Source organism: Marmota marmota, unplaced genomic scaffold (genome assembly GCF_001458135.2).
Source record: "Marmota marmota marmota unplaced genomic scaffold, marMar, whole genome shotgun sequence".
Taxonomy (NCBI): domain Eukaryota; kingdom Metazoa; phylum Chordata; class Mammalia; order Rodentia; family Sciuridae; genus Marmota; species Marmota marmota.
In genome coordinates this window covers 41,091,793-41,107,151 of record NW_025999990.1, presented here as the reverse complement: position 1 = coordinate 41,107,151, position 15,359 = coordinate 41,091,793, and the positions used below count along the sequence as shown (strand labels likewise).

Genomic DNA, 15,359 nt, shown 5'->3' with positions numbered 1-15,359 from the left:
AATACTCCTCTGAGGACTTCACTCATCTACAGACATCATTTATAGGTTACTTCTGGGAGAAACTGTGGTCCGAGTTCCAAAAGACCCTATTTTGAAACACAACCCACATGTGAAATTGGGGCCCTGCTTGTCCCTTGTCTAGTTCAGGACCCCAGAAACTGGGCGGGGAGCTTTGTGGTCTTTTCTCTTTGGAAAAAATGGAAGCTGTTCTCAGCCCACGCAGGCTTTCCTTCCAAAGACCAGGCTTTTCCTTTGAAGCAGATCTTCTGTTTCTCCTCAGTAGCCCCTTAGGATGGCCTGCAGCCTCTCAAGTCCCCAGGCAAGTAGAGAGTCCCTGCAATAGGATGCGAAGGCTGTGTGCAGCCTGCATGGGTTTGGATGGCTTTTATTTCTGCACATGTAACTGGGGGCTCAGTGTTTTATACACTTCCCACTAATCCTCCTAATCACCAGGGAGAAGACCGGGGCAGGCTGGCCCTCTGCCACCTGTCCTCCTACAGCCCGAGAACAATGCTGGAGTGTAACAACCCCATTTCAACCCTTTGGCAGAGTTACTTTACAAAACACCCAAGGAGCTTAGCAAGTGCAAAAATGAAAACAACCTCGCTTCGGTCACTGTGAAGCGAGCCAGGGAGGCCAGCTTTGATGTTGCTTTCTAAACGGCAGGAGAAGTGGACACGGGGTCCTGGATTCTTAACAGCATTACAACTATTTAAGTCAGAGCTTGACTGAACTGTTTGCAAATTTTATAATCCTCGTCATTCCTGAAACGAACACACTTCATGTAGCTAAGGCATAAACATCTGACATGTGGCCAGGAATAGCCACCATGAGCTGCTCTTTCAGGGGGCTATTTCAGCCCCTCCCCAGCCCTTCTCTCTTCTCCTATGGAGTACCAAGGGCCTCATCTCAATTTTATGTCTATATTGTGGTAATTCAGTTGATTCCTATTGAACCCAACAGATTGGATGGAGACCGTATCGTTTGCTTGGCTGCAGGCCCAGCACCTAATGTGGTACCCAATAAATATTTATTCAGCAAATGATTGAATTATACTGGTTCTCCCAAATCCCATTTGTATTCCAAACTACTTTGCTTTTTCTCTCTTCCTTACTAAAATGTATCTGACTAATGTCCCATTCCCTCCAGGACTCAGTGAGTGACAGTTTATAATCTGATAAATTAGAGAAAACTTGAGATTAGGTAATGAACAAAAATGATTGAGAAAGCTCTACTTAGCATTTTTAAAGAGAAGGTTTTAAATTGTTTTTTTATGTACCTTTATTTTGTTTATTTAGTTTTATGTGGTGCTGGGGATCAAACCCAGTGCCTCACATGTGCCAGGCAAGCTCTCTACCACTGAGCTACAACCCCAGCCCTCAAATTCTAATTCAAATGGAAAATTAATAAATGTCAGACACCATGATTCTAATGGCATTTTGGTATGTGTTGGGGAAGCCCTTCTTGCCCCTAAACTCATTCTTCCTATGAAAAAGAGGTCCCCTGAAATCAAAGGGATGGGATATCTTGACTCTAAGATGATTTAAGATTATTTTTAAAAGATGCTTAGTGTTGGTGAGGTTTGCTTTAGGATGGAGTTTGAGCAATCTTCATGACTGGCACGCAGGTTCAATGAATAATGGGAGGAGGAGTGGGGAAAAAGGAGAAAAGTTGATTGTGGAATCCTTAGAATAAACACTGGGCATTTCCATTCTTGCCTTGTACCTAAACCATTCCAATGACAAGGGTGACTTTCCTGGTCTAGAAAAGGGGGTTTAGAGAAGAGTCTCCACAACTAATTCTACTTCACAGGGATTCTGCTCCCACGTCAGAACATTTCCCTCTTGTATGTGAGAACCTCTTTTGCTGAAAGTTTAGAATAGAGGAAATCAGTATTGATATATGCCATAAAACTGTTAATTAAAAACCAAATGATTAAGTATAATCTCGATATTTAAATTACTGAGCTTGAACTAGATTGTTTTTATAATTAAAAACATGATAAATGGCTGGATAAGAACAGTTGCTTTTAATTAAAGATTGAAAATTGACCCACATGGGTTACTTAGGTTGGAAACTGTTCTTGGATACAATATGTGTTCATTCAGCATGTACTTGGTGCTAGACTAGAGATATAAAGGTACATGAAAACCAGCCCTTCTCTGCTACAGTTGCTTGCAGCCTTATGGGCAGGACAAGTGTGCACACCTAGCTGTCATTCAACACCACCAGTGCTTCCAGAGCCAGAGCCAGACCCAGACCCAGAGTGGGCGAGAGGTGCTACTAAGGACTTGACCCCTGAGCTGATCCAAATCTCTAATTAAGAGATGTGCAAATTTTGCAATTTGCTGAAATTTCAAATGGCATTTTCCCCACTCATTTCCATGAATCTTGAGATCAACGATTTCCAAGGGGGGTGATTTTACTTCCCCAGGGAGCATGTCACAATGTCTAGACATTTTCCATTACGACTGAGGGGGTATTATTAGCATTTAGTGGGTTGGGGTTCAGCTTCACTGCTAGACATCCTACAAGGCACAGGACAGCGTCCCCACAACAAAGAATCATCTAGTCTCAAATACCAGTGGTCTACAGAGTGAGAAACTCGACTTTAGATGGCCTATTTTGTGCAACTAAGCTGCTATCCACCCAAGAAAGTGGATAATGACATTGTGGGACCCTTGCCAGAGTCAGGGATTAAGTTTACCTCTGTAGCCTCAGAGCCCAGCCCTGCAGTTGTGTGGCATGAATGAACATCCAAATGACTGGATACAGGATGTCAGCTGGAGCAGGTCCTTGGCCCCCAGGGGTGGTGAAGGCTGTGCAGAACTGGAGAGCACCTGGCCACATGCAAGGGCAGCTCTGTCTACTCCAGCAATGCTCCTGTGAGCAAGAGCAGGCCCACATTAACTAACAGCTGTTCCACATTTTCAAAAGAATCTGGAAGGCTGGACTGGTAAAAGAAAATCACCCAATTTCTAAATGTCGATGACTAAGTCAAAATTTGAAAAGCAAAACACAAGAAACTATAACTGTATAGGCAAATGCAGTAGGTTTAAAAAAAAAATTGGCCTGTCGCCCCTGCCTTGTGTGACTTCTGATGGGTCTAAACTCCCACACCACAATGATCAGCCCACCCCTCCAGGGACCTGAGAGATGGTCACTTAACCACACCTGAACACGCCCAGTGCAGACACAATACAACTAGCTCTGTGCATGGCAGAAATGTGAATTACAGTCTGACACGCCCCTTCTGGTGGTTCACTTTGTGGTAGGAAAATTCTTTGAGGCTGAAAACACACCATTCTTACCCTCAAGAGTTTTAAAAAAAAAAAATCAGGAAATTCCAAAGTCAAGGTTCCTTTTGCAATAATCACACATGCTGCTTCCTTGATTTGGATACACACAGCATTTCTTTCCATTTTGTTTGGGGCATACCCTCAAGTTCACAGGATGTGAAACAGTCTAGAGACACAGCCTCTTGCAGACTAGAGCCTCTTTAATATCCCGACTTAGCATTTCCTGGTCGCTGGTGAACTGTCTAACTCTTGTTTCTCACGCTCAGTTCAACACCTGTGTTTTTCTGGTTCATTCTGAAATTCTTTACAAAATATGATTGATTGAAGTATTATGTGTAAGAAAATCAAGAATTTAGACTAAGCCTGGTGCTGTGGTGCATGCCTATAATCCCAGCAACTCAGGAGGCTGAGGCAGGGCGATCATAAGTTCAAGGATAGCCTGGGCAACTTAGAGAGAGACCCTGTCTCAAAATAAAAAAATAAAAAAAAAGGGGGGGGGGCTTGGGATGTAGTTCAGTGGTTAAGGCCCGTGGGTTCAATCTCCATTACCAAAAATCAAAACAAAATACCACCATGACTAATACCATGAAGGTTAAGGATACAGAAATTTGGAGATTTAAGAATGTCCCAGGAGGCAAATGTTTTCTCCCTTGGATGTTGGGTTTGGGACATCAACCAGCCCACCATTTAATGTCATTTCTTTCCAAGTTAAGTGCAGAAGAAGAAAGAGGGAGCATGGATTAGTGGCTGACCCACAGCCCCAGCTTAAACTACTGAGTCTCACCATTGGCACCTCCCGCCCTTTTTTTCCCGGGTGAGAGGGGCTAAGTCCTCTCCTATCCCTTGGTCTACATAAGCCTCTCTCTTCTGCATGAGGTTCAGTATCAAGCTAGTTCAGGCCTTTCTTCCAAGTACTCCTGTCTTCTCTCCCTCCTTCAGTCTGCATGCTCACTGGGCATTCAAACAGCTGTTATTCTACCATCCCATGAATTAAGCTTTTGATTTTCCTTTTCATTGAATGCCCCTTGAGGGATGGATGATGTTTTATGCTTTTTAATGGCTTCCATATAAGTTGCAGACAGCAGTCACACAATAAATACATTGACTGATGGAATCATAGCTATCATATTCAAATTAAAATAAAAGATGATGAGACTTTTGTCCTAAAAATGCTACCCTGGACATTTTTTTGTTGTTGTTTGTTTCCTGATTCAGCCCCTAAGCAAGAATCAGAACTGTCTTGGCTTCAATTATGATCCCTCTGTTTTGCTGTTAAATTATCTATATATCTCATATCACTGCTATGGTTTGGATGAGTGATCCCATGGGCCCACATGCTGAAGTCCTGGCTGCCAGTGGTGCTATTGGGAGGTGATGGGACCTGTAGGAGAGGGAGCCTAGTGGGAGGAAGTGAGGTCATCAGGGATGTGTCCTTGAATGGGATTGTGGGCTCCAGTCCCTTCCTCTTTCTCTCTTTGCTTCCCAGTTGCCATGAGGTGAGCATCTCCCACCAACATATGCTCCCCACCATGATGTCCTGTGTCTTTATAGGCCCCAAAGCAATGGGCCCAAGCAACTGTGAACTGAAACCTCAAAACCCATGAGCCAAAATAAACCTTTTCTCCTTGTTAGCTGATTGATTCTGGTATTTGTTACAGTAACACCACCACTTGGGTGGGAAGAGGAACATCTAAGCCAACTTCCCTCATCCCTCCCTTATGAGATTCTACCTGGTACACTGTCTATTCTGAAGGCAGGTCTGTGGTGCTTCTTAAATCAGTTCTAGAAGGTTATGGGGCTTTGGACACACAGAGCTCTGGGTTTGAATCCTGGTCTAATCATCTTATGGCTACAGTATCCTTTACTTCAGTTTCTTCATCTTTTTAATATGGAAAATTTGAAGGATTGTTGTAAAAGTGAAATAATAGTAAGGTAAAATGTTGAGAGCATAGTATTTGCTCAATAAATATTTAGTTGTTATTAAAAGGAAGAGGAGGGGAGAATAGGAGGAGGTGGAGGAGGAGGAGGAAGGTACAGGAGTATTTCCTAATTATTCTTTTCCTTTCATTTTTCTTCTTGGGGCAGAAAATGCCCCCCATTAGTGGCTCCTGAGAGAAGTCTGGAATCACTTTTCTTAGTGCTGTGAACCAAAATACTCATTTCTGTTAATGTGGGATGGTTTAGATATGGCCTTGCCTTGTGCAGGGGAATGAGCACCTATGGACACCACAGAGGCAGCAATTTCTTACTTTAAAGAACAGTTCCTGGCACATATTAGGCATGGGTAAATATCTATTTATTGAATAAGCCCTCCCAGGCCAAGGCCACATGAGATTCAAGTTCATCTCTTAGACTTACCCATCATGGTATTCCACAGGGCCACCAGTCCTGCCCCTCACACTTCTCCCACAGGAATCTCCTACTGATATTTAAAAATAACACTGTTGTTTCAGTGGCTTCGATAGCACCCAAAGCATCATTCAAGAAGCCCTGAGAGAAACCAGGATGCCATGGGTACACCTAGGTACCAGCACCAGCTCCCACCAACCAGATGTGGTCCTGAGTCATATATGAGAGTGATATATTCACTCTTCTGATTGTCAATTTATATATCAGTAAGAGTCTTCTTTAACAAAAAAGCTTTTACTAATACAAGACTTACATTAGGATGGACACATACACCCAATACATACTCTTTCTTCCACATTTGAGCAAAAATTAGTATCCTGTTGAAAGTGAAACAACAAATTTGCATTTCCTTTCATTGCATAAGACTTACCATCCCACAATTGGACTGGTCAGGGTCACATCAAACAGTAATACTGATAGTCCAGCTGTGACCACCTGCAGAAAGAATTGCAACAAAAGATCACCAGAGAAGCAGGACTCTGGGAACCCCCAGAATAATTTCTCACAAGCTTACATCATATTATTTCACACCCCTTGACATGAGCCATGTCTTTCCATTTTGTGTCCTTTTCCCCCACACACCTCCTAATCCCAAGCATTTAGTGTGGCCTCTGAGCAAAGTGTTTGGAAAATGCTAAATCCTAGTCTGATTTGGAAGTAAAAAAAAAAAAAAAAGAGGCACACAGCCAACGTTTCTTATCTCAGGAAAGGAGGATATTAATTATATTCATTTCCATCTTGCCTCACATATGGAATTCATCTCCAAGTTAAGGCTGCTCACTACCCTGTCCCCGAACACACATGTATCTGTCAATCTGCCTTGTCCATAGCACCCTAGTTCCATCTTTCTGGCCCATTATGCATTCTAAGATACCAGGAGCTTCCCGGGGAAGAGAGCAGTTAAATCATTAATTATCTGCAAGTATCAGAAGCCAAAAGAGAGAGAAGAGGTATCCCCATATCTCTCAGAGCTATAAATTCCAGAAAAGTCTCTTAGGAATGGCAGTTGTAGGACCCAGACTCCAGAGGTGCTTCTGAGCAACCGGCACAGAGATTGTGTGTGAACCAATGATCCAACCTTGTCCACACTCGGAACAACTGCTTAAGACAAGCTGTTTCTTGCCTCCAGAATTCTATATTCTGCAGGTCAAAACAGGTCCCATGAAGAAGGTGATCCTGAGGACCTGCTTTCTTGCTGTAAGAGGAGGTGGGAAGCAGGCCGTGTTGGAATGAGGGTCATTCATGCTGGAGACCCTAGGAAATGTCAACTACCCATCCCCCATGAGACTTTATATGCTGCCCTAGAGGCCTCTTTAGGCCTCATGGATGGGAACAAGGCAGGAAGCAGATGGCCAAAAGTAGGGAGCAGGTCTGATGAACCCTCTCCTTACCCACTTAACATCTTTCATTTACCATCTTAGAAAGAAGTTTGGAAATAGAAACGCAAACCCTTCCGTATGTAAACTTTACGACATTTTGAACTTTCTGGTTTACCTGTTGGCCTCACATTCTGAGTTTTTGGCAAACTTTGTTTGCTCCCCTAATTGCTTTGGAGCAAAACCCTGGACCACCAGAAAAGATCTATGTACCATTTTCATGGACAAGAAAGTAGAAACCAGCTGGGTGCAGTAGTGCATGCCTGTAATCTCAGTGGCTCAGGAGGCTGAGACAGCAGAATTGCAAGTTCAAAGCCAGCCTCAGCAACTTAGCAAGGCCCTAAGCAACTCAGTGAGACCCTGTCTCTAAATAAAATACAAAATAGAGCTGGGGATGTGGCTCAGTGGTCGAGTGCCCCTGAGTTCAATCCCTGGTACCCAGAAAAAAGAAAAAAAGAAAGTAGAAACCAGATCAGAGGGACAACTGCAAAGTGGGACAAAAGGAAAGATTTCTCAAAGTGGGAAGTGAGTGGTGGGGTTTTTCCCCCCTTAAAGGACACAATGAATGACAGCTGTCCCTCATTCCTCCTTCTTCTTCTTTTTAAAAATACAACATTTCACTTAGGACATCTGCATCTATGGTCATAAGTGAGGCAGGGCTAACACTGTGTTACCTTGCAATGTGGTCATCTGGTTTTAAAAACAAGGCTACACTAAAGCACAAGAGTGAGTCCACCTGCTTCACTGTTTTCCTATAAAGGATAAAGCATTCTTGAACATGAAAGTTGACCCTGATTCCAAGGCCCCTGGACCTGGAGATTCTAGTTGTGGTAGCCTTTAAGAGCCCAGTCAAGTCTTTTATTGCGTCTTAAAAGTTTTCCATGTATACGGTTTCCAAAAATGTATCTCATCTAGTTTCCCAATAGATTAGCATTTAGCCATTTGGATGCATGATTTTATAGTGTGTGTGCCTGCTTTCATTATGTTCCTTTTTATTCTTATTTTTATTGTCGTTTTTTTCTCTCTTGTTTTTCCTTCCTTGGTCTTGACCCAAATTAACTACCTTGTTAATCCCTCTTCCCTATTGCAACCTCTTGGACATTTCCTGGAATGGTGCTAATTGAGATGCACTTCTTGGCACTGAGGGGAAGAGCGCAGCCTACTGCTGGATGTCAGTGTGGTGGCAATGTGGTATAAGGGAACGCTTCTCTACGTCTGTGAAGGGCCCCCTGGGGGGGGTGATACTTCTATTTCTTCACCACTATTGTCATTCCTTTGTCCATTTTTATCAGCTACATGAGGCCCTTTTTTGCTCAGTTTCTCTCCTTTTTCCAGTTTTCTCCTTTTTGCCTCTTTCAGCCTGGGAAGAGGGACACCTCCCTTGCTCTGCCACACCCACAGCTTGGGACTGGTGTCTCTGTCCCACAGGAGCTCCTTCAGCCTAGGAGGATTCCCGGCAGCCGTGACACAGGCCGCTGGCCTGCTTCTTCCTATTAACTGCACCATTTGCCAACAAAAACACATCTTCAAATTTTCAAACCAGTCCTGACTTGCAAACAAGATTGGTTTTGGTAAACCACGCTGGTGCCTGCACCATCTGCTCCTTCCTGGAAATGTTTGTGTAGCCTCCCGCCTTTCTCCTGAGCCATGTTCTAAAACTTCTTGGACATTTTTCTCTTTCAATGAGTGAGTTTGCTGCTGGCTGAGATGCTCAATGAAAGTCTTAGAAATAGGTGTGTCTTATTTCTGTCACAAATGTACAGTGAAGTTGTTTGCCTGGCAGAGCCACCAGGCAGTGGGGCGTGCCACTCTTTCAGGAAGAACTGTCAGTTGCTTAGGCTGCTCCACTTGGCTCTCCTTTCCCCACCAGCCCTGACAGTCAGCTCTCCTTTTAGGGGCATTTTCTTTCTGTTTCTTCTTCTCTCTTTTGCACAGAGTTGCTGTAGTCTTACCAATTCACAAAAGCCAATTCTTAAGAAAGGGCATGCAGCAGGCAGCCATGCCTCTGAGCAAGGTTGACATGGGGCAGCTGGGCATCCTGGCTTACCCACTAAGAGAATTGCTCCCACATCAGCCTCACTGCGTGTGAGGTTCAAATTCATGGCTCAGCAAAATGGCAGATTTCTGTGCACCATGAGCTTTCATTGGCCTAACCTACAGTGCCCTTGTTAAATGTGGTCACATCAATGGTCCACTCCATTTCTCATTCCACCAGGGAGGAAAGAGAAGCCAGGAGAAACTGAGTGGTCCAAGCCTAGGTGCAGAATGTTTCACACAAAGTCACCAAGGGGCAGAACCTGAGAGGTGGAAGGGACAGCCTTAGTTCATAAGTAGGATACTGTGGCCCAGAGATGGTGACTTGCTCCAGGAACCCTTCTGGTTTGCAACAACAAGGGGTAGAACAAAGGCCTTGACCCCTAGGTTAACCTTTTCTCATAGCCAGGAGCACAAGCAAGGGCTCACACAAGCCCCACACTGCTTAAAAGGGAAGAACCCACTGAAAGTAGAAACTCAAATGGTTATTTGCACATCTGTGTTCATAACAGCATTATGTACAACAATCAGATGCAACAACCCAAGTGTCCACTGAGGGCTGGACAGACAGAATGTGGTACAAACATCTGACAGGATATGATTCAGCCAGAGAGAGAGAGGAGATTCTGAAACGTTACCAAATGGATGAACCCTGAAGACACTGTGCTGAGTGAAATAAGCCAGTCACAGAAAGACAAAAACTGCTTCCACTTATATGAGGTACTTAGTCATCCAACTCAGAGAAACTCACAAAGACAAAGTTAAAGTTTGGGGAAAAAACCAAATTTATGGACATGGGTAATAGATGCACAACAATATAATGCTGATGAACTGTCCATTTAAAAATGGTGAAGATGGTAAAACCTATGTTTATTTTAACACACACACACACAGAATCTACTTCCTTCTCTCTGCCTGAATTTTTAATTTTTACCCACTCCCCCAACTTTGCCCGACTAAATCTCAAGGCTCCTCTCTAGGCTCCTCTGAAATAAGGACTCTTTAGAATTGCTATGGTTTGTCCCCTGAGCTCAGGTGGGAATTTAACCCCCAAAGTCACATGTCAATAGCAGCATGAGGGTGGAAACTAAGTCCAGCCACAGTGTTTAGAGGTGGGGCCTTTGGGAAGTAGTTAGGAGCAGATAAGGTCATTAAGGTGGGAACCCTTGACTATAATCCTGATGGCTCTATACAAAGAGGGAGAGAGACCAGACATAAACATGCATGTCCCCCATCTGTTACCATCTGAGGCCTCATGCCACCTTGGGACTCTGCCAGCAAGAAGTTCAGCACTAGAACTACTGATGCCAGTGCAATGCCCTTGAACCTTCAAAACTATGAGCTAAATAAATGTTTTTTTCTTTACTTGCCTCAGGTATTTTGTTATAGTAACAAAAAATGGGTCCACCAGGAACCTTTCCCAAGTGCCCTGTTGCTTGACCTCTTCTCCCCCCAGCATTTGTTCTCCCTACCTGGGCGAGAGCCTCACAAACTGCCTACTGTTTTGTCTCTTTGTCACTGATGTATTTACAAGTCGATCTCCCCTCTCCAGTCTGTGAACCTGAGGTCAAAGACATTAAACCATCCCAGCCTGGAGCTCAGTCGGCATCTACTAAGGAAGGAAAGACTGAGAGCCACTGCTGATCTCTCAGTCACCCACACAAGAAACAGGCACAGTACTTTTGCTTGTTAGGAGGGTCAGCTCTGAGGGAGAGGTTCTTCAAGAGCTTGAAAACTTATAATTTGCTCTGAAACATATGTAGAAGCATTTCATTTCAACCCAGAAACAAAATTTCTTCTCATTTTGGAGGAAAAAAAAAACTTTAAACAGAAGGGTCAAGTAGGAAGAGTCTACTTTTTCCTATTGGAAATACCTTGGGGTACTGGAATACCTTGGGAGCTTAGAAAGGAGTGTGTGTGTGTGTGTGTGTGTGTGTTGTGTGAAGAGCATAACTTTAATTCCTAATTTCCAGCTCCTTGAAGGCAAGGTCACCAAATGCCAAATGGACCACAGAGCAGTACCAAGAACATGTAAGCACAGAACTGATCCCAGCCTTCATTTCTCTGTCTAGATCCCAAGAGCTTCACTGCCCCTTCCACCAGTATTTGCCAAACACTAGTTGCAGGAATATAGGGGTTTTGACATTTGTTTGTCTTGGGGGCTTCCTGAATGTCTCAGTTCATTTTCTGCTATAATAGAACATCATCGATGAGGCAATTAATAAAGAACAGAGATCCATTTGCTAAGGTTCTGGAGGCTGGGTGGTCTAAGAGCATGGCAGTGGCTTCTGGATAGGGCCTTTATGGTGTGTCACAACTCATAGAGGGGCAACAGAGCATGTGCAAGACAGAGAGAGGAAACTGGGCTGAGCTCGGCTGTTTTTTAATTTTTTTTATTTTTTAGTTGTAGTTGGACACAATATCTTTATTTCACTTATTTATTTTTATATTTAAATATATATATATATATATATATATATATATATATATATATATNATATATATATATATATATATATATATATATATATATATAGGCGAGGTGAGTGCTCTACCACTGAGCCACAACCCCAGCCTCTCAACTGTTTTTAATCAGGAAACTATTCCAAGACAACAGCTTTAATTCATTCATGGCAGAACTCTTGTGATTTAATCATCTCTTAAAGGTTGCCACCTGTTAATACTGTTACAATGGCAAATTAAATTTCAACATGAGTTTGGAGGGGACAATCAAACCATAGCACTGAATATCATCTGATTAGAGTACAAGGTCTCAAACAGGACCCTTTAGGGAGGAGCACTAAGGTTGGAACCACAGAAGGAGCCCTCAACCATTCCATACTCTCTCACTGCACCCCAATCACCCAGGGCCACCCAATCCACAGGATGGGACCCTGCTTTTATCCTGACTCCAGAGTTATACCAGGTTCCCTCTTAGCATTCCACACTTCACTCTGGTCTCCAATCTGGGAAGGGAGCTTTCCAGCCTGCCTGGCTCTGGCCAGTCCTTGGCCTCTTGACTACAGCCTTGACTTACACCAGAGTCATAGAACTGGTCTTCCAGAAGGACTGATCAATGATGATTGGTGTCCCATTGTACCAATTAACCCTTCATCCAAACAACAGACATCAATCCCAGTGAATCTCACTCCATGATGATGGCACAAAACCAAGCTCCCAACATTTCCAAGCTGACAATCAGGTCCTAGATGTTACGGACCCTACTGCAACGAGCTTACCCTGGGAATCCATGAAGGGCTCGAACCCCTTTGAAATCTCCCACCACCTTCAATGAAATGATATTGCCCAACACACTAGACACAAATTTAACTTTGTCCTCCAAAAATGTCAATAAAAGCATAAATATTTAAAACAAAACAAGACAAAAAAAAAAGCCTTTAAAATGACTAAAGTCTGCCCCTAAAAAAGACTTCAAGTTACTCTTGGAACTCACCATTCAAAAGACATTAAGAAATAACCACTATTGCCAATTATTGTTCTTGCTTTTAAAAAGCATTTTAAAACATGCAGATTTTTCCTAAAAGAAGAGTCGAATCGTCTGAGGCCTGTGTCCTTCACACACTCAGACCTGAAAAACAAACACCAGAACCTGCCCCACACCGAGCAATGCCAACCACAGCAGAACTCAACGCCACGTGCCAACTGCAGGGCTTTGAACTTCCTGGCTTTGTCAACGGATGTCATAACCTCTGTGTTATTTAAACAGATTTTGGTATTTAAAGTGGATCAGATTTGTTTTTTAAACATTCATTTCGATCCTGAGACAAATTTTCTGTTTAAGGGAAATAAGGGGGAGGAGGAGAGAGTGTTAGTGGGAACCTGCCAGATAGTGAGGCATCTGTGGGAGAATTAGAGGCAGGATTATTTTTTAGTATTTTTTTAAGTACATATGACTCTTAAGTACATATGACACACGTAAGACCATCCATTGTCCGTTCCTTCAGAATCAGTTAAGTCACGCACCTCCCTGTTAAGCTGGCTGTCATTTTTTTCAAACACAGCTTCATAGTGTCATCTTGCCTTCACTCAGAGAGTTCTCCCTGCCTGGAATAATTTCACAGGCCCGTCCACACGATTCCTACTCACAGCTCCAAAGTCCATTCCTAGAAAACTTTTCCTGACCTGAACTCCATTTACACACATGAATGGATCAGGCACACCCCACCTCCCTACTTCACATGACAAACTCCACTGAAATGTATGGTCTCTTGAATCAGGTTGTGCTCTTCAGCTTTGAATGTCCAGGGGCTAACAACAGAGACCTGGTGTGATGTGCACCTGTTAGATTTTGTACAACTGCACTAGACATCGGTGGTGATCTAGTGGTAATATAACCTCTACGATCACAGTATTGTTTGTTGTTTAAATCTCTTTTCACATCTGAAGGACAACTGGCCCTGAGAACTTGACAACCACAGGGACACTCTCTCTGCCCTTCCCCATTGATCAATGACCTCCACAGGACTAGAAAGAGCTCCACAGAAAGGATCTGAGACTGGATCTCTCTGGTTCCAAGTCCAAACAAGCCAGTGAATGTTCTCACTAGGTCCAGGGGCAGTTGGCTAACTATGACTAGAGAGGCAGAGTAATCTAAGAATACAGAAGATCATTCTTCAACTTCAAGGCTGGAGCACAGGAAGGAACATTTCCCCCGAAGAAGGTATGGAAAGTGCTGGTGGACAGAACAATAGATATCATCTATCTGTCATGCAAAGTGTGGTCCAGACAAGCTGCACCATTATCAACAGGGAGTTTGGAGGGCTGCAGAAGCTCAGAGTCTAACCCAGACCTACTAACAGCCACTGCATTGGACCAATGCCCACACGATAGCAGGTGCTGTTCTAGACCTTCAATTCCAGCAACATGGCACCAAGACCTATTTTCTCAGCCTGCTATGTGAACGCCCGGCCACATCTTCATGAACAGTGAACTTGCTCTCTCATAGACCACAGAGCTGGAAGTTTGTGTGGACAGTCTTGGAGTCCAGGTAGAAAACTCACATATGAATGCTACTAATCCAGCCTTCCTTTTAGGTAACTGAGGGAATCTAATGTAAAGTTTATAATCGGAGACCCGGCTTTTACTTCTAGTATCAAGGAACTAGTCCATATCCATGAGATAGAAACCGCAGCTAAGGCTGAGAACTCTATTTGGCATTATTCAAATATTCAATTAACTCTTATTACCCATCTGGTGATTTATTACCATGATCAGTATAATTATTAATGAGCAACATCTCACACTAACCTCCAGACATGGCTATTAATAGTCTTTGGTATCGCCTCATTTAAAACATAGGAACCATTAGTTTTGTCAGACATCAGGAAAACATTTATTGTAAGCACAATGGAACTGAGAACACAGAAGAGGGACAAAAGAGATTAGGCTTATGTGAAGGCAAGATCAATTTTAATCCTGGAAAAATCTTAGGTGACTTTTACCAAACTCCAACATTTTATGGGAGAAGAAATAGGAGAGAAAAAAATTTTTTTAAATGTAATGTGAGTATCTAGGTCATGGAAGAAAATAACCAGAATGAGGACATAAAATATTCCAGACATCAGCCTTCACAGTGCCACATGTGTGATCTCATGAGATCCCCACGACATCACTGCACAGGAGGGTGCTTAACCCATTTTCACAGATGAAAACATCAAAGCTCACAAGGGTAAATATCTTGCTCAGAGTACATAGTTACAAGGGGAGAGTTGGGACTAAAACCACGTTCTCCTGAGTCCTGTGCCAAGCCTCCTTCCCACCTCTATGTTGACCCGCCAGGGCAGCTTTGCTAAGCCCTGGAGATGTCAGTGTGGCTCAGTGGTTCTCAACTTTGACTCCATATCCAGACTTTTGTGAGAAGTTAAAATACAAATAACTCACTAATATTCTGTTGCATGTCAATCAAATAGAGATTTGTTAGAGACCCTGGTATGGATGGTTTTTAGACGCTCTCCTTGTAATAAACACAAGGTTGAATCTCCCAGTTGTTGATAGATCACTAGTTGGAGTAAAAATATCCATAAAATTGTCAAAAATCACAGGACCACTTTATAACATTGATGAAATAAGCCAGAACACGGTCAAACAAGACCCCATCATCACTACCTGCATCATCACTGTGACTGTCATTAACTACACCATTTTACATTTCCCACCAGCAGTGTATGCAGGTTTCAATTTCTTCCCATTCTTGTTATTACCTTTTTTTTTTTTTTTTTGT

At 43.1% G+C, this 15,359-nt stretch overlaps 1 protein-coding gene across 3 annotated transcripts in view; it reads right to left on the bottom strand.

Moving 5' to 3' along the window:
• The window catches only part of Tmem241 (transmembrane protein 241), a 119,444-nt gene that overhangs the window by 4,337 nt on the left and 99,748 nt on the right, over positions 1–15,359 (bottom strand). For all 3 annotated transcript variants that reach the window (XM_048806438.1, XM_048806439.1, XM_048806441.1), the window contains one exon: positions 6,079–6,143. In XM_048806438.1, the coding sequence (XP_048662395.1) occupies positions 6,079–6,143 (65 nt within the window). The remainder of the gene's footprint in view (positions 1–6,078; positions 6,144–15,359) is intronic.